This window comes from Gigantopelta aegis, chromosome 9 (assembly GCF_016097555.1).
Source record: "Gigantopelta aegis isolate Gae_Host chromosome 9, Gae_host_genome, whole genome shotgun sequence".
Classification (NCBI taxonomy): domain Eukaryota; kingdom Metazoa; phylum Mollusca; class Gastropoda; order Neomphalida; family Peltospiridae; genus Gigantopelta; species Gigantopelta aegis.
In genome coordinates, this window is record NC_054707.1 from 39,183,212 (window position 1) to 39,196,201 (window position 12,990).

A 12,990-nucleotide genomic window follows, 5' to 3' on the forward strand; every position below is an offset into this window, starting at 1 on the left:
ATGGATCCATCATTGGCATAACCATAAGTAGATCACACAAATATTGATCACGTTGTTCCATCAATAAATCCATTGTTAGCACAGACATCAGTTTCGACAAAACAGAGGCCATAATTTGTTTTTCTTTTCTTCAGAAGCATATTAGTAGACTAGTGATCGTATACTTCACTGCAACCATGCTGTTACTCATTGTCTTCATAATAACTTGCTACTGATATATTCCAACCTTTTTACGTCCATACACCATTCTGTGTATGTCCATGAGCCCACACTAGGCTTGGAGTTGCCTACAGCTACAATTCCAGCCATAAACATAAATGAACTAATTACACAAATTGTAAATATATATTATTATAATGAATACTCCATAAAACAACGAAGCAACAAGTATTAGAATTTACTTCACACAGCACCATAATGGTAGTGATCATACACTTCACTAGAGAATAGCTTTTAGTTTTGTTTAAAACCATATTTATGATGCATTAATACAATGTTAGAGACTCGTATATGTATATATGTACACATTTTCATCAGTAGACATGGATGACAATCTCTGGTGGTCTTACACTTCACTAGAGAATAGCTTCTTTTTTTGTTTTAAAACCATATTTATGATACATTAATACAATTTGAGAAACTTGTATATTTATATACATGTATGTACAACTCTTCATAGGTGGACATGGTTCCCAATCTCTGGTGATCATACACGCTATTTTAGAGAATAGCTTTAAAAAACATTTTAAAACCATATTTGTGATACAATAATGCTATTTTAGATTCTCATTAATTTATATTTATGTATGTACAAATCTTCATCGGTAGACGTGGGTGATAATCTCTGGCGAGTCAAATGGCGTTTCGGCTTGTCGTCTTTCCTCGATCCTCGGAACCTTTGACCAGTCAAACGATGTGTACAGTTTTACAGAGTTTTTAAGTCGGCGAACATTGAAAGCTTCTTCAACATCCTCATATATTGTGCTGAAACACATTCAAATATAAAAAAACCTAAAATAAATAAATACATTTTTTTATCACTATGAACCATTCTGTTACATTCTGCAATAGAGTGATTAATGTTTTTATCCCATAAAATAGGTAATCATTGAAATTCCGAAATACTAAAATTATATCCAGTAGATCATTGTGGTTGCAGTAATTCATACGTATTAATTTTCTTTTGAACTATACACAAAAAACTTAATTAACCACACCTCCATTTTTTGTACCATGACTACCTACTGCATTTCATGTTTTCAATTGATCTGGTCTGAATGTTCCAACAGCCAACCATTGATTAAAATCTATCGTAACCAAGGTAGTGTACTTCTAATCATGTGGTTACCTTCCTTTCTTCTTTCACCGGCGTGCAGGACAACCAACAGAATAACTGGAGAGGACAAGTTAAGTATTCATGTAAGGAGAAAACACTCAAATGTTTCTCCGTTTCTTTTCATCTTAACCTGACCTCATCCTTCAGGCAATCAAGTGACCAAAACATCTCTGATACAATAGGAGATTAAAGCAATCATATAAGATGCTAAAGCAACACAGAATAAGATAATATAAGTTGCAAAGCAGCCAACACAGGAGCCTTCTTAGCTTGCAACAACTGGGCTGAAACTGACAAACACACTGTTGTCAGATTATACACTCTTACCACAAGGACACACCATCTTGAGATTTTTGATCTAAGTAGTGACTACTGCTAACAAAGTTTCAAGAAATGACATGAAAAGCACATAAAATGAACATCTCTGGCAATTTAACTTGAACAGAAAACTTGGACAACAACTCTAGATCCGCCTCTGCAGCTGATGCAGTGTCCTTAAATCCTACATTAAATATTGGGTAAGGCATTGAGTTCCACAATGAACATGAGCAATAAGCTCACCAGTAAATAAACTCTTACGGTGGTACTAAACCAAATAACTTCCGGCTGGGTCAAAGTTGGAGGTGCACCAAACTTTTGATAGAGAAGTGAATGCCACAAGTCCTGTGATTAGTGATAAATGTCAGTGTGTTGGTTGTAAAAAAAAAAATAGTTTTATCTGGACAAAAAATTTATGCAGTTTTATTTCATCTAGTACCACTGTGTCAAGTAGACTTGTGCTTGAAACATGTATGGGGTACCTGTAAAAAATATAAGTGCTAACATTTTGTGCGGAACTAGGACAAATTGGTTTTGGCCTATAATTCATACTGTAAAGATTTCAATAATTTCTTTTTACATCATATTTGACTTGCCACATACAACTACTCTTAAATATGGTATTAGGGTAGTCAAAGACACTATCTGTTATCTCAGAAATGAGCAGCTTGACCCCCAGTTTTTTCCGATTTACTTTAAGGGTGAGGGGTGGTAGTATTTATATCCATGGCATTTATGTCGATTGATACGCTACAGGTAGAAGTTTTAGCCACATATGTTACTATTGTCGTCTATGGGATCTGATTTGGTTGTATACACCCGTAACCACTCTATCCTCTGACTGATCAAACTTGCATAACAAAGATGTCAGATCCTTCCTAGAAAGAGTTGTTGGCCATGGTCAAGATGGAAGGACATTATATAAATAAACAACTTCCTAGACTGAAAGAAAAGCTACGGTTAGCAACCGATGAGCCACAGGTGACCCAACAGGAACCAACAGCTCTGATATCCATGTTCAGGAGATTTATCATCTCACCGACTCATTGAACACCAATGTGACTGGCTGGAGACAGTTGAAGAGAATCTTAACACAATGTGACTGGCTGGAGACAGTTGAAGAGAATCTTAACACAATGTGACTGGCTGGAGACAGTTGAAGAGAATCTTAACACAATGTGACTGGCTGGAGACAGTTGAAGAGAATCTTAACACAATGTGACTGGCTGGAGACAGTTGAAGATAATCTTAACACAATGTGACTGGCTGGAGACAGTTGAAGATAATCTTAACACAATTACCGAATCATGTTGGTAAAAAAGCTGAAATGTTTTGCACAGCTACGAGAGTCTGATGGACAGTGCCACAGAGTCTTCAAATAGGCAAAAGATGGGACTTGGAAGTCTTCATCATAAAAAAAAAATATTGTTGTCATCAACGATCTGAAAGTATCCTCCACTTCTGCACCAAATGCTGTTGGTATCTCTGACAGAGATGGTGGCAGATCAGATGATGCTGTCTCATGCCATGCCTTCTTCCGAGATTCCTCGAGTCTAATAGCTCCAGAACTCTTTTACAGAGTTCCCAGAATTAATCACATCACTGTGCAAGGTAACCGACACTTCTAAAGACTTTTGCCAAAGAAAAGTGACTCTTCAGATAAGTCATGGCAGTATGAGACATCTCAAACCAGAGAAGTTGCCAACTGTTTTATTTTAATGTAAACCCCTCCACCTCAACTCAACAAATACAAAAAAAGAGAAGAACTTTCTGATTAATAAGCAATTACCGATGCAACTTCCAAAATGGCAACTGAAACATATCTCTTAGTCTTAGGAATTTTGAAAGTAAAAAATAAACACTTTAGAAATGTTTATACTAGTTGAATCTAAAAGATTAATGAGATGAATCTGATTAAGCAGAATATAAAACGGAACGTCCAGACCATTCAAGTAAAGAAGAAAGACATAACCACATGACTGGAAATACACTACATTGAATACCATGGAAGATTTTTTCTAAATGTTGGCTGTTGTGACGTTCAGACCAGATCAATTGAAAAGTTGGGAAATGTAGTAAGTAGAGAGGTCAGGCTAAGAGGAAAACGAATGTTCTTACTACTGTATTTGAGATAAAATGGGAGCCAAAATAACTATGGATCAGGAAAGTTCAACAATCAAGTTTTGTCAGGAAACGTGCATTGAAACCCCATAAAGACAACCTCAGTAAGTAGTGAGCAGAACCACCATATGCCCAGATGAAAGCCACTACCAATCTTATCCCATTAGTGAGTCATCAGAAATTATCAACAGGTAACTGTTGCTAGTTTAATGCAACGCAGCCTCTAAAAGACAGAGAGAGACAGAGACAGAGACACAGAGAGAGAGAGAGAGAGCGAGAGAGAGAGAGCGCGCACGCCTGGTCTGGGACAGAATACTAATGGACAATTTGGAATATTAAGTCAAAAACGGGAAAGGGGACTTTAATAGTTTTGAATATAAATTTTAAAGCGCATGTCCACAGCCTCTAAGGCTGCCAGAAAGGAAGGCCCTTTTAGGGAAAATGAAATAAAACTTTTATTTTTATCACAGGGTAAATCAGTGGCTTTATTATTTCAAGAGGTGCTTAATTAATTTCTCTGTATATATTTAGTTAAGCCGTTTATATATACAGGTTGTGCAAAAATTATTTCAATACACTCAAACACATTTAAATACTTTTTTACCACCTAAAAGTTTTTTTAAAATAATTTTCTCACCAGTCTTTTAAAAAATTGTTTGCAACTTCTTTTGACTCTGAAAGATAAATGTTTAAAGTTTATCAAGCACATTGCATACAAAATTCAAAACAATGATCAGAAACTAAACACAATATGAATGCTTTAATAAATCTTATAACAGTTTTAAACTCTTTTATTCTTTTCTTTTTTTTAAACTTAAAATCAGTACACTACAAGAAAAAAATAAAGAAGGGAAGTCAAGTAGATGCTGATTTAGTATCATTACACTTATAACTGATGACATATTTATAAAGCAACTGTAGAATAAGGGGAGCCATTTAAGATATTACCATATTGATTCCATATACTTTCATATGCTGAGGGAACCTAAAGACATTACTCTCCTTAAATTAGTCTCCGGGGAGTGATGGGAAGCGCAACAGGTCAGGTCGGAGGGTTTTATGTGCACATCCAGAGCAAGCTGTTGTAGTGCCAGCCTGTTATGGGTGCAGGTATCAACTTCTGTCAGGACAGGAAAAGGTTTGGGGTGGGTAGGAGAGTGGACCGCCCATGCTGGCATGTGCAAATGGAAGCAACAGTGATTGATCCTCTTAAATGGTGAGGTCCGCAATACACAGCAATATTTAGCATGCAAAATAGGTAATGCCTGTTTATACCTATATGTAAGTCATCAGTGCGAGGTTGCATCTTTTTAACACCTGCTGCAGATGGGAAGAAAAGATCTGGAGGGCCTTGAGATCGGCGACCAAAAGCTATTGTCTGTCTTACTTCCTCCTGGTTTTGGTCGTATATTTTTCTAGCAAAATCTCGTTCAGATTTCTGGATTTCTGAAAACATTAGAATAACAGTTAGAATACATCTATAGACTGTGTTTGATTAGATGGATCTTTTTAAGGACGAGATTTGCCTGGATTTTCCAAATTTCCAAATTTTCTTGAATGTTTTAACATGTGAAATCTTAAAGTATTTTACAAAAGGACATTTAGCTGGATTTTCTACATGGTGAAATAGTACACGACATCCAATGTCAGTATTCAATATGTAACCAGCAGGGGAGGGGAAAAATAAAATTGTCAATCGGTCCCACTTGATGTCGTCACTACCGGGGGGGGGGGGGGGGGGGGGGGAGAGGAATTAAAAAAAAAAAGAGAACATTTAAAAAACGATATTTGCCAAATCGTGTTTTTTTTAAATCATAGTGATATTTGTGTAGTTTTATTTTGAATCATGAACGCGAAACGATAAACATGAAAACATAAAAAAAAAAAAATAATAATCACATATGATCAGTGAAAACCCCCACAAATTGTATATATTTTACATAATAGAATAAATAATATAAAAAAGGAATAAAAGTTCCGTTGAAGCGTTTGACAGCCTGAGCTAGCACATGTTTAGACAAAGAGAGTAATAACGTCATCACTGATTGGATGAAATTTGACCTCTACTGGCTCTTGAGATAGCAGTACATGTAGCTGTTCTGCTTACTCCCACTTGTTAAAAAAAAGGTGGAAACCTTTTGTTAATTTTAAAATCCTTTATAATTATTGGATACACTACATTGAACAGTCAACAATAAATACATTTATAGATTATTTCATTATATTTTATGCTATTTTAAGCAGTTTGTATTGCACAAAAACCTCTTGCTTTGGACTAGGACACTCGATCCGACAGAGCTCCGTACACAGGTGTTGACAGGTGTTGATTGTGACCAGTTGCAAATTCTGGGTCCTTTGTTTTAATTGGAGTGTAATACCTTGATGGCTCTCTAAACCAAGAATGGTGCTATCGTTTATGTCTGTGTAATCTCTTGACCGACTCAGCAACTTTGACAAATGTCTAGCCTAGTGGCAGTCGATTGACACTACTGTAGGTCCGACTTCAGTGACTGGCGATATACTCAGGCAGACTTTAAAATCACAAACGTCTGAAACACCAGCCATATTGACCACTATTTATTATTTTAAATCCTGCACGAGATACCGAAGTCTGGGCTGGCCGGTCCACTTGACCGATAGGAATTTGTTCCAATAATAGAAATGGACAGGTGCTTCGGACCGACAAGAATGACAAAAGTGGGACCGGCAAACGCGTGTTTTTAAAAAATAATTTCGGTCTCAGAGATCGAGAATCGGTCCCAGACCGGGGAAAAAGGGCTTTTCCCCACCCCTGGTAACCAGTATATTTTTAGATTCCTATTTACAAATATCAGCAGATGAATTTAAACAAGAAAACAATATATTTCACTAAATTACTTCACCTTTTCTGTCCAGCAGTTTTAAAGATGGTAGTGAACAGATCACAAAGAATCGGTATTCAGTTTCCTGGGCAACTGGATTATTTAAAAGGTCTGGAACAAAAAGGAAGTAAACATTAGCACTTTGGTAAAAATTACCATTCTTTTAAAAACCGCTTGTATTCCAGTTTTTCTTGAACTACTGTAAAGGTACTATTGCATAATAAATTGTTTTAAATGTTTTAAATCCCAAACCCCCACCCACACATTATTTGTATTTGTTTTAATTAAAACATAAAAAGATAAATGATTGGACCACAGGAAGGAAATAATTATAACTTTACATGGATATACTTGTACATACATGTATATTGACTGATAATGTAAACGAACTAAATCAACAACATTTTGTTCATTATTATTTTCAGTTTTAACCTAAAAACAAATACAAAAATCTAAGGGAAAAAAATGAGACATTTACTGGCTTCTGTATATATGTTATATTTAATAATTAGTCTCAACAAAATACAATGCAATACTGGCAATGTAAGCCAATAATAATAAAAAAAGTTTGTTTTATTTAATGACACCACTAGAGCACATTGATTTAGTAATCATCGGCTATTGGATGTCAAACATATAGTCATTCTTTGACATAGTCATAGAGAGGAAACCCACTACATTTTTTCATTAGTAGCAAGGGATCTTTTATATGCACCATCCCACAGACAGGATAGCACATACCACGGCCTTTGATATACCAGTCGTGGTGCACTGGCTGAAACGAGAAATAGCCCAATGGGCCCACCGACAGGGATCAATCCCAAATGGAACAAGAAATAGCTCAATGGGCCCACCAATGGGGATCGTGCGCTTTACCACTGGGCTACATCCTGGTCCCAATAATGGTAAGCCAATAATTCTTTAGTTTGTTAATATACATATTAAAATAATGGGAAGCCCCATAAATGTTTGTTTAACACTTGTCAAAATACTTTAATCAGCAGCTTTTGGTCTTTAGGTAATTGGGACAGTCTAGACAATGAGAGAAGAAAGCCACTGCCATCATATGGTTACTTGTATTAGCCTACTGACTGGCAGCAATAGAACATTTCTCTGTACTTTCCTGTAGGCAAGACAGTACCCACCACATCTTTTGAAATACCAGTTATGAAGCACCAATTAGAACAGTAGGACTTCAAATGAGGCTTGTCCATTGAAGGGAATCAATCCTCTGACATATCACACCTTGGACAAGCACTCTCACACTGTGCAGCATCTTTAAAAAAAATCAACCACTGAGTGGATTCAGAAAGGGTCACAGAACATGTTTGAAGTGTCATTTCTAACGACTTTTTGTTTTTTTAATTCATCATTCACAATATACAACACTGAATTGCCCTAAAAATGCGTCTGGGCATTTTAATTTCAAATCCCCCTATAGATGTTGAACCCTTTGGGAGCTCTGCTCATTTGCCTTTGACAAACTCAAATAGCCCTTTTTAGAATTTTGTGAGCCACCCACCCCTTTAAAAAATCCTGGATTAGCCCCTGCCAATGCTAGCACTGAATGAAGAACTCACTTAGTGTCTCCAGACTCTGCATCTTGTGGAGTTCGTTGACAATGTCCTCGAGATCGGTGAGCTGGTTGTTGTGGAGCAGCAGGGTCTTCAGACAGGTCAGCTGGTGTAAGGCCCCTGTGATGTCCACCAGAGCATTGTCCTGCAGGTACAGCTCGGTTAGCTGGGCGTTCCCCTGCAGGCAGTTGATTCGTCGCAGCTACTCGTAGAAAGATTATTATTTCAATATATAACACAGTGAAATCCCTCAAAACCAGACCAGCTACTCGTAGAAAGATATTATTTTAGGTCTCACTACACAGTTGACTTCCGGGTGAGAGTTCATTCATCACGGTCCACTATAGTTCCTAATTGTGACACATGTTATGGTTCACATATTCACTTCCAGGAAATGGTGAAGAATTAAAACAATATGTATGTTTAATGGTAAGCCTTCTGGCTATATTTTGCCAATGTTATTTTGTAATATTGTGCATTGACCTTTTCGGGCATGGGTGTATAATGCAAGAGACAGCCGAAGCGAATCGGTTAATGAACCACCTGTTTGGACTGGTACTACATCCAGATGTGGTCATATAGCAAAAAACTGAGACGGAAATGTTCTCAATTTTGGAGAGAAAATAAATGCTTATATAATGTATTTTCGCAATGGTGTATGTAGTTAGTGACAATGAGAACCCGTTTTATTGGCAATTTTCATTTGAAGTTGGGCAATTTAACATGAGTTTCAATGCAGATGACATCTGTGTAGTGAGACCTAAATATATAATACAGTCAAAACCAGACCAGCTACTCATAGAAAGATATTATTTAAAAACACAATACAGTCAAAACCAGACCAGCTACTCATAGAAAGATATTATTTAAAACACAATACAGTCAAAACCAGACCAGCTACTCATAGAAAGATATTATTTAAAAACACAATACAGTCAAAACCAGACCAGCTACTCATAGAAAGATATTATTTAAAAACACAATACAGTCAAAACCAGACCAGCTACTCATAGAAAGATATTATTTAAAAACACAATACAGTCAAAACCAGACCAGCTACTCATAGAAAGATATTATTTAAAAACACAATACAGTCAAAACCAGACCAGCTACTCATAGAAAGATATTATTTAAAAACACGATACAGTCAAAACCAGACCAGCTACTCATAGAAAGATAGTATTTAAAAACACAATACAGTCAAAACCAGACCAGCTACTCATAGAAAGATATTATTAAAAACACAATACAGTCAAAACCAGACCAGCTACTCATAGAAAGATATTATTTAAAAACACAATACAGTCAAAACCAGACCAGCTACTCATAGAAAGATAGTATTTAAAAACACAATACAGTCAAAACCAGACCAGCTACTCATAGAAAGATAGTATTTAAAAACACAATACAGTCAAAACCAGACCAGTTACTCATATAAAGATATTATTAAAAACACAATACAGTAAAAACCCTCACACCCGGATCATCTGTAAACAAGATTTCCCCCCAAACTGGACGTTTTTTACTGTTCCATTTTAAATATAACTACAGAAACTGTGTAAACCAGACCTTTTACTTGGTCCTTTTAGTGTCTGATTTAGAGACTGAAGGCAATAAATCGGGGGGGTTTTGGGGTTTTTTAAATTGTAATAATTGTATTTCATTATTATTATAAGATAACCTATAAATAAATCTTTAATAACAGCGTTTTACATTTTAATACAAATTTGTACCCTAAACTTTAACCTAAAGGTCAGTCACTTGAAGTTTCACGTTATAAGAAAATTGTTACCTACATGTATGAATACTGAACATACCGGTAAATATATTTTGTGCTAACATTTAATTAAGCTAATTAGTTACAACAGGCAGTTAATATTAAAACAATCTTACCTTATTTCCATTTAACCATAAATACTTCAAAAATCGAAATCTCTGCAAGTCACACATTTTTGTGAGTCCTCTGAAAAAAATGGGGAATGCAATACAACAGTTAATCTGAAATCTTCCAAATTTTGTCCTTTGAGAAATAATAGCTGGCCTCATCCTAATATTGTGTTTTAAAATGGATGTTAATACATGCAAATACCGGGGGAGACTGGTGAGTGTGGCAAGGGATTTCTTTTGTCTAAATACTTTTATTTTTGTGGGAGAAGCATCTTAAAGTGCACCACAACTGTATATATTGTATATATAACGGTATATCAAAGGTTGTGGTATGTGCTATCCTGTCTATGGGATGGTGCATATAAAAGATCACGTTACCATTGAAAAAATTGTAGCGGGTTTGCTCTCTAAGACTATATGTCAAAATTACCACATTTTTGTAATCCAATAGCTGATGATTAATATATCAAGGTGCACCTATAAACCAAGTTTCATTGATTTATGATTTATAATTTGTGAGAAATGAAGTAAATTTTTAACGGAGAGCTAAACAAAACATTGACACCACTGCCACTGCTGCCACTACCATCTGAAAAGTAATACCTATATTTCACTTTTTTACTTTGTAAAGGCAAGACTATAACTACGTACTTGTTAGATAAGTATATTTCTTCCACATCTTTATCTTTGAGACCTTGCTGTGATAGAAATTCAGCTAGTGCCTGTAATACAAATATTAAAATTTAGCAGTATACAAACAAATTGTGAAGTTGAAATTGATAAAATTAAGTACTACAAATAACAAATAAACATATTAAAAAAACCCATCAAAACCTCAAAATTATTCAAATTTGTTTTGTCAACTATTCAGTTACATATGTACATGTATTTCCATTTTTTCAAAAGTTCTGTAATATTTTAATCCTAAAGTAAAATTCAGCCACTCATAATAATTTCCCATCCTTATTCATAAAGTAAACATGCAGACAGTTATGGTTATTTGTTTCTTTCACAGATGATTTTTTAACATCTTGTATTTATTACCAAACAAAACAAAAATACAAAACAAAAATACAAAAAGAAAATTCGACATCTGTTGGGGAAACTATGGGAAATCTGTGTATGGGTGTTGATGGCATATTTTTTAGAGGTGAGTGTTGTCTTCCCCTAACAAAGCATTACACTGAGGGAAGGGATGTTTGTCAAACAGCTCCTAGGACTGTTGGTGTTCAAGGGTTTTCAAGCAAGTAGTTTTGATTTGTTTTTAAACTAACACCACTTACATGAATACAAAATCAATCAAAATAAACTGACAATCAGACTATCTAAACCAAGAATATTGCTTTGTTCAAGCACTGAATAATGATGTTTTTGGTATCAGTATCAGTATTTTTGGAGTGATTTACCTCAGTATCAGTACGGTATTTGGTATTGATACAATACTAATACCGATATCGAGCGGTATTTTTCGTATACTCAGCTTTAAATGCATGTTTCACCCACTAATTTCATCTAAATAAAATAAAATTTCATGTATCTCGCTCTTCGTTTCAGCTATTTTGCATTCATCAGGTATATTGTTAGTCCTTTACTAAATGGCGGATAACATTCTCAATACCGAAATTTCTGTATTTTGAAATCTGCTCGGTATGGTAAATATTTAATTGGTATTGACATGTATACTGCCCAGCTCTAATAAGAAACCATAAAATCAGATCCCTGTCATGGGGAGAATTCTCTGGCATAATCAGCAGATGAGCCCACAACAGGTGTGCTAGAACAATTTCCTGATGGAAGTATGCAAAAAATTACCCATACCCACAAAAATCAGTAATCAGCTTATATCAGTTTAGAATTTTCAGGCCCTGTATAATTTAAAATATGTCACATATTCGCAATGGGCTTTGTGCTATATTGCAAGACTAGATTTACCTATTGGAAGAGTGCTCGACTCAGGATTTTTCCATCCTAACCAATGCCCCACAATTGGTATATCAAAATAGGTGTCTTGTCCTGCCTGTGCGAAAGTGCATATAAAAGATTTTTTGCTGCTGATGGAAAAATGTAACAGGTTTCCTCCAAATACTATGTGTTACAATTACCAAATATTTAACATCCAGTAGCCAATGACTAATTAATTACTTAGTTCATGCATGCACTCGAGGTTAATCTTGATGAACCAATTAATTACTGTACTCTAGTGGTGTTGTTAAATAAAACAAACTGCTCTTTAGCTATCCAACCCCAACCTAATCTCCATTTCTCTGATGGGCTGAAAATACTGATTAAGCAATATGCATTAATAGTAATGGTAGGACTTTCCTTTGGCACTGTCAAGTATATGAATAGCGGACGGAAATTGGTTACCAACGAATACACGTTGAGAAACAAAATAAATTGGCTTTTACTTGATATACTCTGCATTGCATTTTATTAAAATTATGCTTCGTCCATATTTGTAGTTAATCCCATACCATACCAGTAGTGTGGTAATAAATATGATGCATCTGTGGTTAAAAAAACCCTACAAAACATGCAAACCTTTTTGCTCTCTTCCATTTTCTTTTCAAGTCGTTGCTACAATAACTGAAACAAAGTTAGCCTCACTGCACTTATACGTATTTACTGATATGGTACTTTAACTATAATATTATAACTTTTAGTATTATAAAACAAAAAAAACTATTTATTTTAATTTCATTATACATCTATTGTTGTTCTTATATATTTTTTGTTAGTTACGTATATATACACCGAAATTCCAGGTAATAGGTTCTTTCACACCAAATGAATTTTCATTGGGAATAATGTTACCATTATTTATATATTATATTCAGGGTCCCTACAGGTAACACACAAAAAATATACGTCGGTGAAAATGCATTTAAAAAGT

General features: G+C 35.1%; 1 protein-coding gene across 1 annotated transcript; it reads right to left on the reverse strand.

The window, feature by feature from the left end:
* Nucleotides 1–331: 331 nt before the first annotated feature.
* Nucleotides 332–12,697, reverse strand: LOC121380541 (leucine-rich repeat-containing protein 72-like). Its single transcript, XM_041509394.1, has 8 exons — nt 12,639–12,697; nt 10,749–10,819; nt 10,104–10,173; nt 8,217–8,412; nt 6,658–6,747; nt 5,051–5,221; nt 4,413–4,449; nt 332–984 (listed from the first exon to the last, which is right to left on the reverse strand). The coding sequence occupies exons 1-8, from the start codon at nt 12,654–12,656 to the stop codon at nt 819–821; spliced, it is 819 nt and encodes a 272-aa protein (XP_041365328.1). The 5' UTR covers nt 12,657–12,697; the 3' UTR covers nt 332–818.
* Nucleotides 12,698–12,990: the final 293 nt, after the last annotated feature.